The sequence below is a fragment of the Tachysurus fulvidraco genome, chromosome 18, assembly GCF_022655615.1.
Source record: "Tachysurus fulvidraco isolate hzauxx_2018 chromosome 18, HZAU_PFXX_2.0, whole genome shotgun sequence".
Lineage (NCBI taxonomy): Eukaryota > Metazoa > Chordata > Actinopteri > Siluriformes > Bagridae > Tachysurus > Tachysurus fulvidraco.
Genome location: NC_062535.1, coordinates 5,675,645 through 5,694,075, shown reverse-complemented (window position 1 = coordinate 5,694,075; position 18,431 = coordinate 5,675,645). Strand labels below are relative to the sequence as shown.

At 35.6% G+C, this 18,431-nt stretch overlaps 1 protein-coding gene and 1 non-coding gene across 2 annotated transcripts in view; both read right to left on the bottom strand.

The window, feature by feature from the left end:
- Positions 1–483: 483 nt before the first annotated feature.
- The window catches only part of knl1 (kinetochore scaffold 1), an 18,717-nt gene continuing 769 nt past the window's right edge, over positions 484–18,431 (bottom strand). Inside the window, exons 2-24 of the mRNA XM_027156168.2 lie at positions 17,873–17,912; positions 16,658–16,717; positions 16,481–16,563; positions 16,356–16,402; positions 15,179–15,203; positions 14,272–14,312; positions 13,903–13,946; positions 11,467–13,401; positions 11,255–11,357; positions 11,088–11,155; positions 10,874–10,972; positions 10,634–10,749; positions 7,762–7,852; positions 7,467–7,583; positions 6,030–6,117; positions 5,182–5,305; positions 4,936–5,040; positions 3,807–3,907; positions 3,649–3,717; positions 3,360–3,466; positions 2,152–2,273; positions 814–939; positions 484–682 (exon numbers count right to left, since the gene is read on the bottom strand). Of these exons, the coding sequence (XP_027011969.2) occupies positions 586–682; positions 814–939; positions 2,152–2,273; positions 3,360–3,466; positions 3,649–3,717; positions 3,807–3,907; positions 4,936–5,040; positions 5,182–5,305; positions 6,030–6,117; positions 7,467–7,583; positions 7,762–7,852; positions 10,634–10,749; positions 10,874–10,972; positions 11,088–11,155; positions 11,255–11,357; positions 11,467–13,401; positions 13,903–13,946; positions 14,272–14,312; positions 15,179–15,203; positions 16,356–16,402; positions 16,481–16,563; positions 16,658–16,717; positions 17,873–17,912 (3,808 nt within the window). The 3' untranslated portion in view covers positions 484–585. The remainder of the gene's footprint in view (positions 683–813; positions 940–2,151; positions 2,274–3,359; positions 3,467–3,648; positions 3,718–3,806; positions 3,908–4,935; positions 5,041–5,181; positions 5,306–6,029; positions 6,118–7,466; positions 7,584–7,761; positions 7,853–10,633; positions 10,750–10,873; positions 10,973–11,087; positions 11,156–11,254; positions 11,358–11,466; positions 13,402–13,902; positions 13,947–14,271; positions 14,313–15,178; positions 15,204–16,355; positions 16,403–16,480; positions 16,564–16,657; positions 16,718–17,872; positions 17,913–18,431) is intronic.
- Positions 15,740–15,876, bottom strand: LOC113649069. The gene has a single exon (XR_003442057.2). It is a non-coding gene; the product is annotated as a small nucleolar RNA SNORA84 (small nucleolar RNA).

Sequence of the window (18,431 nt, the reverse complement as noted above, 5' to 3'; positions counted from 1 at the left end):
TCAAAAAGTGCAAGGAGCAGTGAGGAGGACTTTTAAATAGGGTTAAGGGCTTCTTTAGCAGAGAAGAAATGTGTTGCAGATGAGAGTTAATACAGATTAGTTTACAGATTAGATTGTGTAGGGATTGTGTTTGTGACTAATCATATTAGAGACACACTAACATCTTAGATTTGTATTGTATATATAATGCATGGGTGTTAAATTAGGTTTAAATACATAAAATAAGGCCTGTAATTTAAAAGTGATGGTTAATGATAAACCCTTTATAAAAAAAAAAAAAAAAAAAATCATACATAGCAACACGGTCAGCATCTTAAAGACAAAAGTTGTTGTATATCCCTTATTCAGAGCTGCTCTGTGATTGGTCCTGAATCACTCTTACCCAAGATTCCTAGTTTAAACTAAATTGGGATCTCTGAGATGATTCTTAGAAGCTTTAAGAATATGGGCTCTGATCCCTAAGAATAGAATTGAACACCAAGATAACAAAACATATAGTTCTTTATTTTAAACTGTGCTGACTATTTAATAGACAAGTTAGACATTACATGAACATATTTATTACATGAATAAATGGAACAACACTTAGCCCAGAAGATCAGAATGAATCTTCTTCATGACTGAAGTCAGATAGTTCTTGGCTGGTTTTACAGAAGATACAATGTGTGTGATTTGCTCCAGCCTGTGCAGAAAAACAAGACAAACGTATTTCAAAAGTGGGCGGAGCTAAACATTTATATCACATTATGAATTGCAGTCAACACTGAAGTGTGTAACAATATGGAATAAATAAATTAAAAACCAATTTCAAACCTTGTGTCTCCAATGAAATTTTGAAATTTCTGCAGTTGCAGTGGCCTGAAAGGATAATCCGAGTTAACAGCCAAGCTTAGCTCAAACTTCGCAAATGCCTCGACACTAGAGAACGTGACTTCAACACTAGGAGGGAAAAGGAGTGGAGAAAGATTTAATATCCACACTTAAAATCAACAAATGAAATAATGTTATGAACTGGTAATAACCGAACTCAACATGCTACAAGTGTTCTGCTGTGGGCAAGAAAAGTCGTATTAAAGTGTAGATTGACTTTGTTTGCAATTAAATGCCAGCTAACATGGTCACAGTGAGAAAGAAGTTAAAGTGCAGCAAAATATGAAATACAAAAAAACAAAAGGCCCACAAACATAGTATACTTTTTTATATTTTCAATAAAAAAGGGAAACTATATTTGGTCCCATTTCTTTAAAAATCTTTTTATAGTAATAAACTAAAGAGAGAGATCGAAATCATCGCAGTCAAGTAAACATTTTGAACTAAAAAAAATAATAATTGATTTTGTATCATTTCTCTGTTCTACATTTTTGAAGAGTTTATATTGGGTTTGAAGTCTGAATGTGTAATAGGGCAGTTTTTGAAAACGAGCTGCTCTGTTAATGGCCAACAATAAAATAAAAAAGTTAACACCTTTCTTTCTTTACGTTGAACTACTTGAAAATCAGGGAGACAAAGTTTTAGTAGCTGAGTTTTTCCAGTTTTCTGCAAGGCTTTTAGCAATAGTTTTGTGGTTAATATTGTGTCTTGATCTTGAACTTGCTGAATTTGAGGTCTGCAGTTCCTGCCCATCATACTGCCTTTAATGTCTTTGATGGAATAGTTTATACAAATCGTCTCTAAATTTGCCACTTTAATAATCCTTTTATTTTCTGCCTTTCTTGCAGCTGACACTGAACCACAACATAAAATTCTGTTTTGTAATTAATGATTTTTTTTAAGGATCGTTTGGTATGAAAGTTAAAATACTAAGAAATGTTTTAATAGGATCTGGGACATTTTCAGAAAAAAGCATTAAACTCCCCAGAAACTTTGTGGCTGAATAATGTAGCAGTTTGCTTTAAAAAAGAAAAAGGAAAAAAGCCATCTCTCTACACCAGCCCCCTTTCCTCTTCCTTAAAGTACTAGACGTGATGCAATATATCTGATATAGACAAGTGTGAATCTTGAGCTGTTCCTGGGATTGACATTTATAATTATAAAGAAAGCTGCTTTACTCTACAAAATTATTTTGCCAACTTCACAACTAACACAATGCTTTTGCAAATGTCAGTTTCATATAATTAGTTATATTAATCTGTTTTCAGGAATTTGACTTACAAAGTATCCACACAAGTAATGTGAAAGATTCCAAGTCTCACGCCACCCCACTTGTCCAGCCTATAGATTTCTTCGCCCAGGAGTCGCAGTCGGCTCACAACCAGACTGACATTGTGCAGTAACTACAGTGGGAGCAAAACCATTTACAAAAAGTTACATACCAAAAACACACAAGGGTCTTGTGAACATTATGTGTAGCTTGACATTTTTCAGCAAATGTATTTAATGTAATTTAGTCGAAAAATCGGTTGGCAACTCAGCAACTGCTCAATCTTCTATGTAAATCAGCCCTGAAACAGTTCTGTGTACCAACCAGGGTAGTGCAATTCCAAATCCCCCATCAGTCCATCAACCATGTTGCTGAGTCTTCAGATTAAGACTGATGTCCTGTTCCCTAAGCACTTTAATAAAGCATTACCTCTGCACTTAACAGAACTTCTCTATATAGGCACAGGTTTAGTTTGGCATGTTATTAAAATGCACATATCTCAGATTGAACAGATAATCTAAACAGATTATAATAACAGTACATGTTGGAGGATTTTTTTTTGTTTGTTGAATTTGTCAGGTCATTGGTGCTCGAGATATTGGGCAGATTTCTCCTGGCCTTCACTTTCCACATGTATTGGGTCTCTTTGCCCTCATGTGCCTGTTTTCGTTGTTGCAATTATTACTTTAAAACCGTGGACAGTATGCTGTCAATCTCCCGTTCTAACATCCCATAATGTTCTCGATTAGATTCAGAGCTGGTGACTGAGAAGGTCAGAAACGTACAGTGAACCTACTGTAATATTCATGGAAGGAGTTGAACAGATTGTTTTAGACATTTTAGAGGGAAAAACACTAAGACATGCCATATCACGCTAGAAGCCGTTATAAGTTGATTTAAAGTGACCACATTATTATTATTAGTAGTATTTTACATGTTATAAATGATTTTACCACAACTAGAATATAAAAGTTAAATTAAACTATGTTTGGAAAAACATTTGCAAAGTTGCTGCAAGGGAACCACACAGACTGAGCTTTGTTCTCTTTATGAATTTGGTAACTTATTATTACTTACATGGTGTTAAAACTAAAAATATACAGCAAAGTAAACTGATTGAGCTCATTATACTTTCCACATGATAAAATATCTTCTTTATGACAGTGGATAGCATTGTAGATAGAATCAGAACTATTTCTGTACAAGAATGAATAATTACCATTGGTATTTTTTGCATTGTCAAGTCCTTCTGCTGCCATTTAGATTGATTACTGAGGTTTTCTTTGAGCAGTTTGTGGACCATGATTGCACTCGGTTGTGAGGTGTCTGAGGGGGAAAAGAAGGCACATTATAGATGCCCGTTTAGTGTAAAAACTGAGCAGATATGTGAGCAAAGGAAGTTTTTACTAAGCTCATAATCTTCTAACTAGATTTTCTAACTCCTTGAGAAGAATAATTTTATAGAAAATTGTTTAAATGCTTTCTTTAATGATACAAAATCCTCTCACCAGTATTAAGCAAAAATTTAAACGAAATGTCCACTTCCTGCTCGGGATCATTTTGTATGAATTCGTCTCCTGAAAAAATAAAAAAAGTTACAAGTGTTAAACAGTACAATAACATGTAATAAAGTGTCACTATTAAGCAGCAAGATATTAGGACTTACCAGTGGCCTTTCTGTGTTTCACTTCTAGGTGCAGGGTGTTGTGAAGAAAGGAAAAAACAAGCCCATTTTTATCCACAGAAATGACTCGCCACTCATTGAGACTGAAAGAGAAGGAATCAATAAAAGTAAAGTGAAAGTAACATGAGGTTGAGCTACATGCCCATATTGAGGGAAAAGTATCTTTCAGGTTCTCTAAGTGCCTGCAGACATTTGACCGAAATGAACACATACTTTAAAGACAGCTCATCTTTTGAGTATTTTATAGCCCCCTTTTTGAAAAATCTATTAGCTAGTGTTATTTTTATGTTAAAGTGTGCCACCTGATATATAATAAACCATTGAAATTCTTCAGAGCTATATATAAGCAATACCATGTAAAGGACAGCTGCCTGGTTTAATGAGGTAATATGTTTACACACTTATTTTTGTAACCTAGCAGACAAGTGTCAAAGCTGGCGGCAGCGGTCATCAGGCACAACTACATATCCAATTCATTAATTCAATTTATTTGGATTCTTTTTTTTTTTTTTACTCTAATAGAGCTTTTAAATAGACTTTACAGGAATATGGATGTAGATTTAGGTCTCCAAAAAGCAAGTCAGAGATATTAAACCACGAGGAAGGAAACCAGACTAATAAACAGAACCCATCATGGGATTATAGATAAACATACAGGTGTAGAAGAGTAACCACGAACAGTACTAACTGGGTTAAAAGGATGCTAAGCTTTGAGAAAAATGTACCAAATACCTGAGCTTGTGTCTAAGCTGATTTACCACTTTTGCTTTTAAGGGCATTTTCCATTCCAATGTAGGCAATTAGTCCCTTAATTCTTGGACTTTAAAAAAGGTTTTAAAATCTGGCAATATTGATTTCCTTGGAGTAACAAGGCAACATTCCCAGATTTTAAAGCCCGCCAGTTACTAGTGCAGATTATCAAACATGATTCACTATTTTACTTCCCAATATGTATAGTGTATAATATACGAGTAGTACGACACTAATTATAACCTATATCCTATCATCTGTCAACTGCTACAATCTCTGATATTAAATACAACTTCGCTTTGTGACAGGTTTAGAATTTTTGTGACAGGACGTCCAAAGATTAGAGAAATGTAAATTATACCTGTTCAGATTTGTTAACTGATATTCAAGATCCCTGGTTTCATCTTGAACTTTCTTTCTTGTGTCCTCCAAAGATTGAGATTGAAGTTCAAGCTCCCGGATTTGCCTAGCATTAACAGCAAAAGTATTTAGTTAAATATAGTTTAAAAAAAAAAAAAAAAGCAGCTGAAGTCTTTTAATAAACTGCTCTGAGAATATGGAGGATTTCATTCTACAGTTAACAGTTTTTGATGTTAATAATACATACTTCTCTTTCTCAGTAACTTCTGAATTAAGAGCTTCAAACTGCTCTTGCTTTGCTTTCAAAGCAGGATCGAGTCTGATGAGGGAATGTTGGTCTCCATTGCCGATGTGCTTCAGCCCACTCAACTCTATTTTTAAACATGAAGGAGTTCATTTATATGATATTCAAACAGTTTCATAAAAAAATTCTCATGTAACAGACATTTTATAATAACTGCAACAACAGATTAACAAAAATTATACATAGAAAAATCTCTTCTTCTTTTTTTTTTTTGAAACTAAATTATTTGAAATGTGCCAGGAAGCATGCAGGACACACTACATCACTTAATTGTCAATTCAATTTATTTGTGTAGGGCTTTGTAACAATGGACATAATCTTAAACCACTTTTACAAAGTTTAAAATGAAGTTACTATTTATTTCTAAAATTGATCCCTAAAGTTGTTTGAAAGAAACCTAAATGATGGTTGAAAAGAAAACAAAATGTTAAAACAGAACAACTTCTACACAACAGTAAATCTAATTCACTGATTCCAGGCAACAAACAGAGTGAAACTAAAAGGTCTGGAGTGGACTTCACAAAAAAAATGACAACCTACACACAAAAAACTGCAGACAAAATTAATTGAGCATCAGTGGGTTTCAGTTAGCTGCCAGATTATATATTTTAATTTGTTGTGGCAGAAATCAAACAAAAAAAGGGTACAGAACCAATAAAAACAATATCAGACTCTGATTTTTTAAATGTAATATTTAAAAAAATATCCAACTACTTAATTAACGCGTGTACGAACATGTGTGTGTATACAAATTCTAACAGCATCATTGAAATGAATAAATTTTCCCATACCAGCCTCCAAGTCATTTATACATCCATCCAAGTCGTTTATCATCTCATTTGTCTCCTTGATTTTAGATGTCAGGCTTTGTTTTGCTTCCTGAAATATACCGAAAATATTCACGCTTAATAGACAAAACAACTACTTTTAACCTGAAGAGAAATCAAAATCAGTCCCATCACAGAAACACAAATGCGCTAAAGGCCAGATTGTATGTGTGTATATATATATCACGGTTTTTCTACATTGAAAATTTTTTGGCGGCCGCCAAAACAATTTTTTGTCCCACGAAAGCCTTAATTTGATGTGTAATTGGGTTTTGTGAGTGAAGCAGGCTACTGACGGACAGAACGAGTGCAGTGTCTTAAATAAATGCAAAAAAAAAAAATCTATCCAGTTATGAAGTGTTGTGTGTGTGTTGACAAATCTTTTGCGATGTCCGATTCGTGACCTAATGACTCCTTTGAGCCGATTCATTATAATGGATGGTTAAAGCAATTGGTCTGCCCGTGAGTGTCTGAATCGGTGCATAACAAATCATTACTTCTTGTATGTGTGTGCTTACCCCATTTAGCAAGAGTGTTTAGTAAAATTTAGCCTTAATAATCCACAGTATGTATAAGCCTATGACAATGTGTAGTAAATTACCTATAAAATCATTTAGTTTAATGTTAGACTAAAAACTAAATCAAAGTAAAAAACTAACTAAAAAAAGTAAAACTAAATCAAAGCACAAAGCAAGCTGTTTGCTAGCTAGCTGCTAATATTATTAAATTTTAAATGGTAAAAAATTACACTATTACACCTTTTAATGCTGCTTTTTAATTGATATGATTATACTAAAATGAAAAAGGACCAAAATTTAGACGTATGCTGCAAGGTGGCAGTGGATGGGCCCCATCAGGATGAAATCGACTACAGAGATCTTGTTAAAATGTTCTACAGTGTTAATAAAGAGTGACAAGTTAAATGTTCACCTGCGATATTTGTAAATAGATAAATTGTGATAACTGGACACACCTTGAATTAACATGTCCCTTTAGTCACATTATTTTCAGTCTTTTCTAGGGGTACCATCATTTTTGTCTAGGCCTGTTCCATGAGTTTATTATTTTTTTTTAAATAATTCAGTTGAGGCATGGTTGAAAAGCAATGTCTGACGTTCACTGGTTAACATTCATAGAATTTTTATTTATTATTACTTTTGTCAGAATAAAGTCTTTTCTGTGACCATTGTGGTACCAACAATTGTGTATGTATGTATGTATGTGTGTATGTAACATTACACACACACCATATAGATCTGCTGCACAAAAATATTACTTTACTTTTTAATTAAGCAAAAAAAATAAAATAAATAATTGTACAACATTTACAAGTAATGACTTTGCCTTATAGTTATAGTACTTTACATGTCTGCCTTAAACAAAAGTCAAAGTCACTCTCACCTGTGTTGTTTTTAAAAGCTCAGAATACAAGTGTTCCTTCATTTTATGGGAACGTGCTTTGTTTCCTTTTCGGTAGTACATCTTTCGTTCCTTTAACTTGGAACCAAATCTTTGTAGCTGTAAGATACAGAAGAACTTCCTTAAATGAAACAGGTCAATTGTAATATCTAACTGGTAAATGGCTCTTAAGTTCCTGAGCATTTGTAAACCATCTGAAAACTACTGATCAGTCAGTCACATGATATAGGATATTTCTTTTCTTCGCAATATTGAATATTACGAAACAAAACAGCACCTGTTCTTTTGAGAAAGCACAAATATCTTGCAGCAGTGTTTCATTGATACTTCTCAGTGGTTTATCTTGATCTGCTATCTGTGTTTTAAATCTGCAATAAAATTGAATAGAGATTTTTTTTAGAAATTGGCATGTAATCAAAACACCAGACCTGCCAACCTTGGAAAATTTTTTTGAGTAGCAACTTATTCAGCAACACTGCGTGAGGTCAGGCACATTTGCTGGTCAGTGTTGATTATGTTCACATGCTCATTCATCACAACTTTTTACTTAGCACATAGTTCTCACTCACCACCATATCTAGTTATTCAACATACAAGTAGACCATGAAGAACTCTTTTATTGAAAAGGCAACATAAAAACTATTTTAACAACTCTTTATGTATTGCCATAAATTAGATCTAATGAACTAAACATTTGACAACACATACATGTGTTAATTTTCTCAGCAATAATGCAAGACTCTAGACTTCACTATGGTTTTGACTGGCTGATTATATAATAATACCTCCCTCATCATTTCTACTTTCTGCTTCTATTTCCCTGCTTTTCACAAAAAAATCTGATGTCCATCAGATGTGATCTACAGGAGCCAGTAACAATCGAGTCAGAATACGATTGATATTTAAAAAATGACATTAGTTTCGTCATGTTATAGCATGACTAAAAAGGGATACACAGATGCTCGCGGATATTGATTTCTGCGTGCTCGCGCCAGTTTGTCTTTTCCGTTAAAGTACGACGGCAATGCGTTGACAGGCATGACTTACGTTTCCTATATAAATACTGGCAGATAAAGTAAAACTTGGTCTGTGCGTAAAACTTAAACTTGAGGCACAACACCGGACACTTGGGCACATGCCCCAGTAAAGGAGTCTAACGACGCCTGTGGTTCGGCAGGCTTATTAAAAAATGGATGAAATTCACAATTCTGGCCATTTACCTTTGAAACGTTAAGTCCTCACTTGTGAAAAACAGTCACGGTAAGAAGAATTGAAGACGGACAGAGACAGATGAAAACCACATTCGTTTTGACGGCTCTCCGCTTGTAGCGTTGAAGAGGTTTAAACTGGCGCTATGATTGGTCGAATTATTATTTTCCCAGGTTGCTGCCCAATGCGGTTACACCCATAGGTGCATTGCCTGGTGCGCAAATGCACAGACAGTTGTACTCAAAGGCATCAATGGTTTTTTACAATGCGTATTTTGAAGTGACAAATCGTATCAGCGTACTTTGATGTCTAAATGCGTGTCTGCTACACAAAATGCGTAAAGGTTGGCAGGTCTGAAACACTATAATAAAATTTTATATATATGTGTGTGTGTGTGTGTGTGTATATATAATGTGTGTGTGTGTGTGTGTGTGTGTATATATATATATATATATATATATATATATATATATATATATATATACACACACACACACACACACACATACATCCACACACAATATATTATATATATATATATATATATATATATATATATATATATATATATATATATATATATATATATATATATATATATATATATATATATGAGCGTGTGTGTATGTATGTATAAAAATAAATAAAAGAATGTCTTGAAAAGTTCACGTATTTCAATAATTCAACTCAAATAGTGAAACTTGTGTATTACATAAATTCAGTACACACAGACTGAAGAAGTTTTAAGTCTTTGGTTCTTTTAATTGTGATTTTGTCTCACATTTAACAAAAACCCACCAATTCAAATCTCAAAAAATTTTAATACTTCATAAGACCAATAAATTAATAAACATACATTAGTGAATTGGCCTTCTGGAAAGAATGTTCATCTGTTCTACACTTTCCTTCCACTGGACTTTCTGTTAACATGCTTGGATACAGCACCAGTGAACAGACAGCTTCTTTGGCAATGAATGTTTGTGGCTTTCCCTCCTTGTGAAGGGTGTCAATGATTATCTTTTGGACAACTGTCAGATCAGCAGTCTCCCCCATGATTGTGTAGCCTAGTGAACCAAATTGAGACCATTTTGATGGCTCAGGAATCCTTTTCAGGTGTTTTGAGTTGATTGTCATGTCACCATTTTCTAATTTTTTGAGATTGGTGGGTTTTTGTTAAATTGAGCCAAAATCATTACAATTAAAAGTACTGAATTTATATAGTACACAAGTTTAACTATTTGAGTTGAATTACTGAAATAAATTAACTTTTCCACCACACACAGAGCTCAGAGACCATTACAAAGGCCACAATTTGATGGCAAAAGAATCAAAGCACCTAAAATCAAAGCACCTGAAAAACAGCAGGTCTTGTGGGGTGCTTCTGACATGCAGTGGTCAGAACCTAACAAATGTGATCCCAGGACGGACCACCAATAAACCAGTAACAGTCACAAGTGCCCAAAGTTTAATGGTCTGCATGGACAGAGAAGCCTAGCCTGTCTGGTCCGATACCACAGAAGAGCCATTGTAGCAAAAACTGCTGAAAAAGTTATTTGCTTTTCTTTTCTTAAGATCTTTGCATTGATATTAACTACTTAAACATTGTTACAGACCAAGTACATCCCTTCATGGCAGCTGTATACGTTACTGGTAGTGGCCATTTCCAGCTGAAAAAAAGTGCCCCATTACACTGTAAAAATTGTTCAAGAACGGGTTGAGGAACATTGCAAAGAATTCAAGTTGACTTGACCTCCAAATTCCCCATATCTCAATCCAATCAAGCATCTATGGAATGTGCAGGAATCTGCTGCTAACTCTTCAGATGTTTTGTGAAGTTCAGACCTTAATGATTCAGTATAAGGTGGACCTAAACAATACTAGGCAGTGGTATGGCTGATCAGAGTGTGTGTGTGTTTATTTAGATAAGTTTGGTTACATACCCTTCAGCCATCTCGGAGAGTTTCTGGCAATCTGTTTCATAGACTTTCTGCTTAGGACGATGTATGTATTTTTCTCTAAGCAATTCCTCCGTTGTGCTAGTTTGTGTAGCTCTAAACTGTAGTAGAATATAGCAAAGTGATCATTTTGTTAAAAAAGTATATATTAATAAATAAAATTCTCTCTCTCGCTCATTAATATATATATATTACACACACAGGAATGAAATATGAAGAGCTTACATTGTCAGGAAGAGCGCTGGGTCTTGATCGATGGATTACAGTGTTGGCACCAAAGTATGTTAGGAACTCGTTCACTGTAACACTTCCATCTTTAAGTTTCTTAAAAAGAAAAATAAACCGGTTTAGTAAATGCGTTGATTCTCAGTGATTAGATTTCAGATAAAATAAACTGGCCTAAATATATAAAGTTGCTTAATTACACAAATATGTTTACCTTATAGAAATCAAACTCATGATCCATTGAGTCTCCAAGCTGAGAATCAAGCTGAGAGTTTCTCAGAGCTTTTAAACAAATGGAACATTGTGGGTTTAGTTAGAATATTTACTGTAAGCAAATACAACAATGTTATTTTATTGAAATACTCTACAGCCTAAACTCACTTAATTCAGAGTTTCCTTCAAATTTCATCATAGTGGAATTACCGCTGGAGTTGGTCTTCACCACATGAGTCGAGGCATTCTGAGCTGCAAAATTACTGTCCCACTGAACACAGCCAAAATAGAGGAAAGTAAAATTAAAAATATCCAAATGAATAAATGAAACAAATCTGTGGATAAACCAGGGAAATTGAGTAAAGCACAAATGTTCTTACCAACTTGACACTGGAATCGTTTGTATTTGCATCTTTTACTTCTGGTGGGATTTCCTCAGACTGGCTCATATTCATGATAGACTCCATGTGATCAGACTCAATTTGATCCTTATGCTCATGAACCTCTGTAGTGACTTCTTGGACTTTGCTTTTGCTCAGATCGCTGACCAAAGTCCCTGAGAAATCATCTTCAGGAAGCACTTCATCAATGAGATCAGTTTCATTGCTGTTGCTTTGTACATCAACATTGAAACATGTCTGCGGCTGAAGATCCTGGGCTTCATTAGGGCTTTTGGGCTCTACTTGGTTTAATCGTGCCAAACCTGCTCGTGAGGGAAATTTTGGCATGATACCACCAACTGACAATCTTGCCATAAGTGATTTTCTGAGGTTGAAGGGTGTGGTGCTTTCTTTATGAGCCAAGTTCATTTGGTTTCCAAGTGGCTGAGCTTCCTTGGAAAGCTGTAAAGAATTGTCCAGTTCAAGTGGAGACGCTGCTGTGAAGCTAGCTAGAGGTGCAGTAACACTTCCAGCCAACAATCCATCTGGCTCAATAATATACTGTGAAATATTTTGAAGTTTCACTTTTAGATCAGATAGACACTTCTGTCTGGATTTAACAGAGCTCAAAGGTTCCTTTTTCAAAGTGTCGAGATCAGAGTCAATTTCTGTACATATCTTCTGGTCAGTGGTTACAGGCACAGTAACCGCAGATTCTCCTGCTGTTTCTTCATTGAATGCAGCACAGCACTGCTCTACTAAGGGAGCTGTAAAAACTGTAGTCATTATCATGTTACTGTCTTCTTCAGAGGATTCTTCAATTTTGACAGTTGAATTAAATGACACATGTTCATTCACACTGTTCGAACCTTTAGGGGTTTTGTGGTGACTTCTTGTGTCAGTTGTCTGATCTCTCTGGTCTTCAGTCTTAAGATTTCCACCGTCCGAATCCATTACTGAAATTGGAGGTCTATAACTTACAGTTTGTGAAGCGAGCACTGGTGCAAGATTTGATTCAGACCATTTTATTTTGTCTGTGGAGGTTTTGGATGATATTACATATGGTGAACTCTGTGCCTTGTTTGAGGGACTTGTAAGCCAGGTTTTTGTATCAATAGTAATAGTCTTCAATTCGGTAAGTTCCATATCATCATGTATGACACTCATGTCAGAAACAGTGTCCTGCTGTGCTTCCATACAGTTAGACACATCCTGATGAAGAAACTTCTGTGCTGTTGGAACCACACAATCCTCGGTTTTTGTTCTCTTAGAAAATGAATATCTATTCAGTTCCATCTGCCCAGTGTGTTCAGGGGACATGTCTTTAGTTCTAAAAGCTGTTGAGCCAAGCGATACCCTTTTCTTTGGTTTGTCAGATGGTTTGTAGTCATCACAGCTTTTGGTCTCAAGGACTGTCTGACACAGTGTCATTTCCATATCATCAGCATCATAATTTCCATCTCCAGAATAAGGAAAATGCATTAAAGCCTGTTTTTCCTCCATTATTACATTGGTCATGCTCATGTCCATGTCGTCCCTCTCAGAAAATGCAAGCTGGTTCAAACCAGTTGGTAGAACATTCTCCTCATGTGTTTTCATATTGCTCATACTTTCCAAAGTGATATTATCCTTATTTTTATTTGGAATTGAAGTGGCAGCGTTTTGGTTCGTTGGCAGACTAGCAAGAAAGTCTTCGAACTGTGAGAGCATTACATCTTTTTCCACACCACCAAAGCTTTTAGAGGTCGTGTCATTCTGACTACTGAGCTTGTGAGGGTCATTAGCATTAGACATGTTCAAGATAGATACTGGATTAAATTCATCCTCTTTGTCAAATACAACTGTATGACTGTATGTCATATCCATGTTCTCTCCAAGCAGCACAGTTCTGTCTACAGAGTCAAATGGTAAGTGTGGATCAGGGAAGATATTCCCCTATTATAGAGAGAAAGAGAAAAAAAAGAACATAAAACAGTCATTAATATTTTTCTATTTGTCATTGCTCTCAAATAAGCAACAGAGAGGAGAAGCGTTCAAGCTATTGTTGGCAGCCTGAATCCCGACACTGCCCAAGTCATCCACAGACATAGCAAACTCTGTCAGAGCGACTGTTTTTGCAGCACTGCAAAGGCAGCAGCATGAAGACGTTTGTGTTAGACCCTCCATGCTTGGTAGCTGTAATGTGATAATTGAGAACTGGATAATGAGCAGGAATTGGCAGAGACTAAAGAGATGGGGTAAAATTCAAAAGAGTGGCATCATAAATGCACAGCCGTGGGGGAAGTGCACCAAAACTGCTCAATCAAAGCGAAAAAGAATTTCAAAAACAGCATAAAATATTTCTCTCTCACCTGTCTAGTTTTGTTGAACAGAGCACTAAATTACGTACAAAAATGAAGATATGCAGTTAGGGTCATTTGGACAGTTGTAACTCACCTTTAATTCAAACTGGATGGGTTGAGTTAACATTGTGTCTAATCCTGGAATTATAAAATGTGGGTAAGAGTCAATAATATGAACAAACTACATAGATTATACATGTATAAAATGTTAGAGATTAAATTTAATTAGGTTAGTAAGACTTCATATATTCTCCTACAAACATTTTAGACAGCAATGAGACTAACGGCATCTAAGACAGCTGTAGCTGTTATCTGACCACCTAAAGAGGCTATGCTAGAATAATAAACATCATTGTTACTGTAATCAAACATTTCCAATCCTGCATGCACAGTGCTTGAGAGCTCCTTCATCATCATATCTGAGCAACACTACTGAACTGTTAATCAACAGACTAATACTTACCAATAACTTCATAATTTACACTGGAATCAAAACACGGCGTTCTAAAAATAAAGAAATAAAAAGTTCAATTCAATACAGTGAACATTGTACATTTTTAAAGCAGTGTGCTCCAGGACTTGGAAGCAGACAGACAATCAGTCCCTAACTAGAACTATAGCAGGGAGGCTGAGGTAAATGGAAAGGTGTTATTTGTGTAGTAACAGCATTTAGCTCAGTAGTTATTAACTCGGGAAACTCCAATCTGTGAATATACTTCCTGCTCATTCAGTCTCTCCCGCTGGAAAGCTGATCCTATATTAAACACGGGTCCTACTTCTTGCCTTAACGTAAGCCTTTGTTCGCTTTCTTTCTGTTTTTATCCTCCATGTCAATGCTAAAACTGCTTTCTGATAATGTCACAAATGCACACTGAACACTCTCTCAGCCGCATATTGACAAGCTCCGCCCCTTTCTGATCATCGGCTACACGTTTGTTTTGATTTTTGTTTACTATTCGGCCCGACTCAGTTTTCTGAAGCATTTCTCAAAAATCAGAGACCCTGCCTTTAAGTCCCTGGGACACAGACATTCAGAGACACAGGATGCAGACGTAGAGGTATAATGTCTGGTCAACAAAATCACTGACTGACCATCACAAAGCAAAACTTTCATTGCACAAGGTCACAGATTTCAGGTCAAATCACTTGAACAATCTGCTGTCACACTGAGACAAAACTGAACCAGGTCAATTTAGCATTGCTCTGGTATAAAGCATTACTACAACATGAGTAAGATTTTCTATAAATAAATTAAGGAATTTAATGGGTAATGTGAGATAAATGGGGTGAAGAGGTGTGAGGCAAATATGAAAAGTACCATAAAATCTGGAAGACATGGTTTGTGTCTTGAGGAGGATGTAATTACTTACCTCTCATTCTGGCCCTCATTGGTCCCTGTTACATAGAACGAAAGTAATGCAATGTTCCTCGTTAATATTTAAATAATATTAATGAGCTATGAACAATGTGGCACAATGGGCATTTATACAAGATATAGTACAAGGGTCAATATTTGTTTTTGGAATACTGAATAAAAAAAAAGATTATTATGAAGCTCTTAATAATAAATAAAGACGACATTTGTGGCAGAGGCGAGTTAAGAGACCGGTCTGAACAGAGAGAGGAAGCTGTGAGCTAAAGCCAGGAACAACACATGCTCTCCTTTAAATCTTAACTTAAGCCATGTTATCGTGCATAAGTGCATACGGTACGGGCAGCTTGCATGTTCTGGAATTCAGTATGAATGCACTATGAAAGTCTAAGTTTTAATTTTATTCCAATTTTAAAAAATGTCAACATTTCTGGAATTCGGGTTGTAGTAGACATTTAATACCCAATTTAGATGAACATTTTCTGCATATGCTGTTAGAGAATAAAATTTGAAGAGAAACTCTAAAGGCACAAAGGTGATGCTGTTAAAACTAAGCACAGAATGTTTCTCCAGTCGGGCTTTGGAGGTCACAGAGGTAAGCAACATCCAAGCATTAAACTGAAGATATTACTATTTGCCTGTGAAATACAACCTCGATGAACAGCACAGATGAGCAGCCTCAAGGAACCACCAGGCACAAAAAAAAAATCCAACTAGAGGAAGATTTCTTTATATAACTATAGACAACAAACACCATAAGGAATAACTGATTTAACATGTATACTTTTTACCAACTTGTAATTTGTGAACAGAAATCTCTCAATCGCTCACTCATGTGTCCCCAATTACAAGAGTCCCTATACTGTAAAAGCACAGCACGATGCTAACACCATGGTGCTTCACTGTGGGGATGCAGTTGGCCAGCTGAGAAATAATTACTGAAGGCCAATTATGCCACAATCCTGGTTGATCTTACATTACTTGCTTTTGTTCAAATAAAAACTATCTGTGTCAAGTTTCTGTACAGCTAGCACTGACAAAAATGTTGATAACATCAGAAGTCCTTAATAAAAAGATAATGGCCATAAAACACCAAATGGTAAGGGCTTTTTTCTTACTTACACTATTAAAAAACATTTAGAAGGGTTTAGATAAATGAAAAGAAAGATACTCACCAACTATGTTTTGGGTGGGGGCTATTACAGGATCAGCCTTGAGGTCTCTAAATGTTAACAGCAAATATTCACCGTTATTTCTCTCTCAATGCATTGGAATAAAACGTGTGTGTAGATCAACTTACTTTGTGAAGACGTGAATATTATTTGTACTAGCAAAACTGACTCTTCGTGAATTTCGCCGTTTTTCGATTGTTCTAGTCTCCTCCTGGGGGGGATGTATGAGGGTGAAGGGTCAATAGGCAAAATCAAATTTATAGAAAATATATAAAATAGATCAAATATGATTACATAATAATTACCTGGTTCTCATCCTGTTCATTTCCAAACACTTTCATAGATGTTCGAGGAGCTTTTAGAATCTGTATTGGACGCAGTCAGTCAGATTTTTCACAGAATTCATAATTGTTTTGAAACAACCCCCCCCCAATTCCACACATCACTGTAGCCAATCTACAATACATAGCATGTGCAATGTTACTAGCAGTACATAATTCATTCATTGGCAATCCTACTAAAATCATCTTCTGACACTTCAAGTCAATCTCTACTTACACCGGTTTTGTTTGGATGAATAGAAACAGCTGTCTGTTGGGGGTCAGGATTGGAGATGTGTTCATAAACATGATGATTTTAATAACAAACGAGTTGTACTTAAACAGACAGATAGGAGGGATATCTCAGTAGTGATAGCTTATTTTGAAACTCTCAAGCTGATTACGGAACTGACTGAGATAGGAGAACTAGTTAACGTCTGTTGTTGCTAAATGCAAAAAGTCTCAATCAAGGAAAAGTTTACACTTGGTTATGCTGGAGCCAGGTGGTCATAGGCAAAGTGAACACGGGTTCTATTCTCCAGGAGGCATCGTTATGCCCTAAAAGGAAGATGCGCTGCATGGGACAGTTAAAAGATCTGTCTTATAAGATGAGTACTAAAATATGACCAAAATGAATTACAGATCACAGTGGAACCCAGGAGTGTAAATCCACCTCAGATCACCAGATTAAAAAAAGCTTTATAAAATATTCCAGACAAACTGGATATAATGTCACGATTCCCCAAGATAAGAGCGTCTTGTCAGAATTTCTGGCTTGTGTCTGCATTCATTGCTGAAGATAAGACAACAGAACCTTGTAAAAACAAGTGGCACAAATGCTATGAAAGTTACTTTTAAACTCATGTTAAACTAAATTGTCTTATTATATTATTCTTATTGTTATTATTCTTATCATCATCACCACCACCATCATCAAGACATACTTTTAAAAACAATTACAATTAAATGAAAGGTTCTAATTACAAAATGTTCCAAATATAAAGCTAAAACTAATTTACAAGATTTTAATCACTATAATTTAGAAACATTTCTGGGTCGTTGTACTTGTCAGCCAGATATGGAGGCTGATTTGAGCAGATTCCTGCTTTCTGCGGTACAAGTCTGTACTTGTTAGTCCTGTTTGGAGGCTAATGTTTTCAGAACATGGTTACTGTCCAAAAAACCCTGAAAAGTACCTACAGATGAAATTCTTCTTTTGGACAATCCTTCTTGGTCATGCCTGCAAACAAAAACAGAAATGTCACATTCTCTGGAAACAAAACAATGCAATGTTATGCATAAAATTAACAGACACTTCTTGGTGTTGCATTTAATGCACGTCATACAGGTGCATTTCGATTACAAAATAATATAGAAGACCAATGTCACTTTTAGATTTAAAAGGTCAACAATACAATGAACCCATGAATGAAAACATGTAAAATATTCATTCATTTTTCTTGGAGCAGGTTGCAGTGGTAAACAAGCTGAAATGATCAGCCCAGACTTCTCTATCCCCATTCACATACTCCAAATCCCAATGCAGACAATGTGCACATCTCCCAGTTTGGTCCTTGGTCTCCATCTGGAGGTGGTGCCTGATACAGCAGAAGTGGAAGCTGACCAGAGGGAATCCTTGTAAAAGTGCTTGAAAAAGGGCTGAAGCTCCTCATCCAGATTAATCTCTGCAATCATCAGTGCACTTTCAAGCCCGTTATTCTTTCAAAAACTACCCACAGCTTGTGACTATAGATGACAA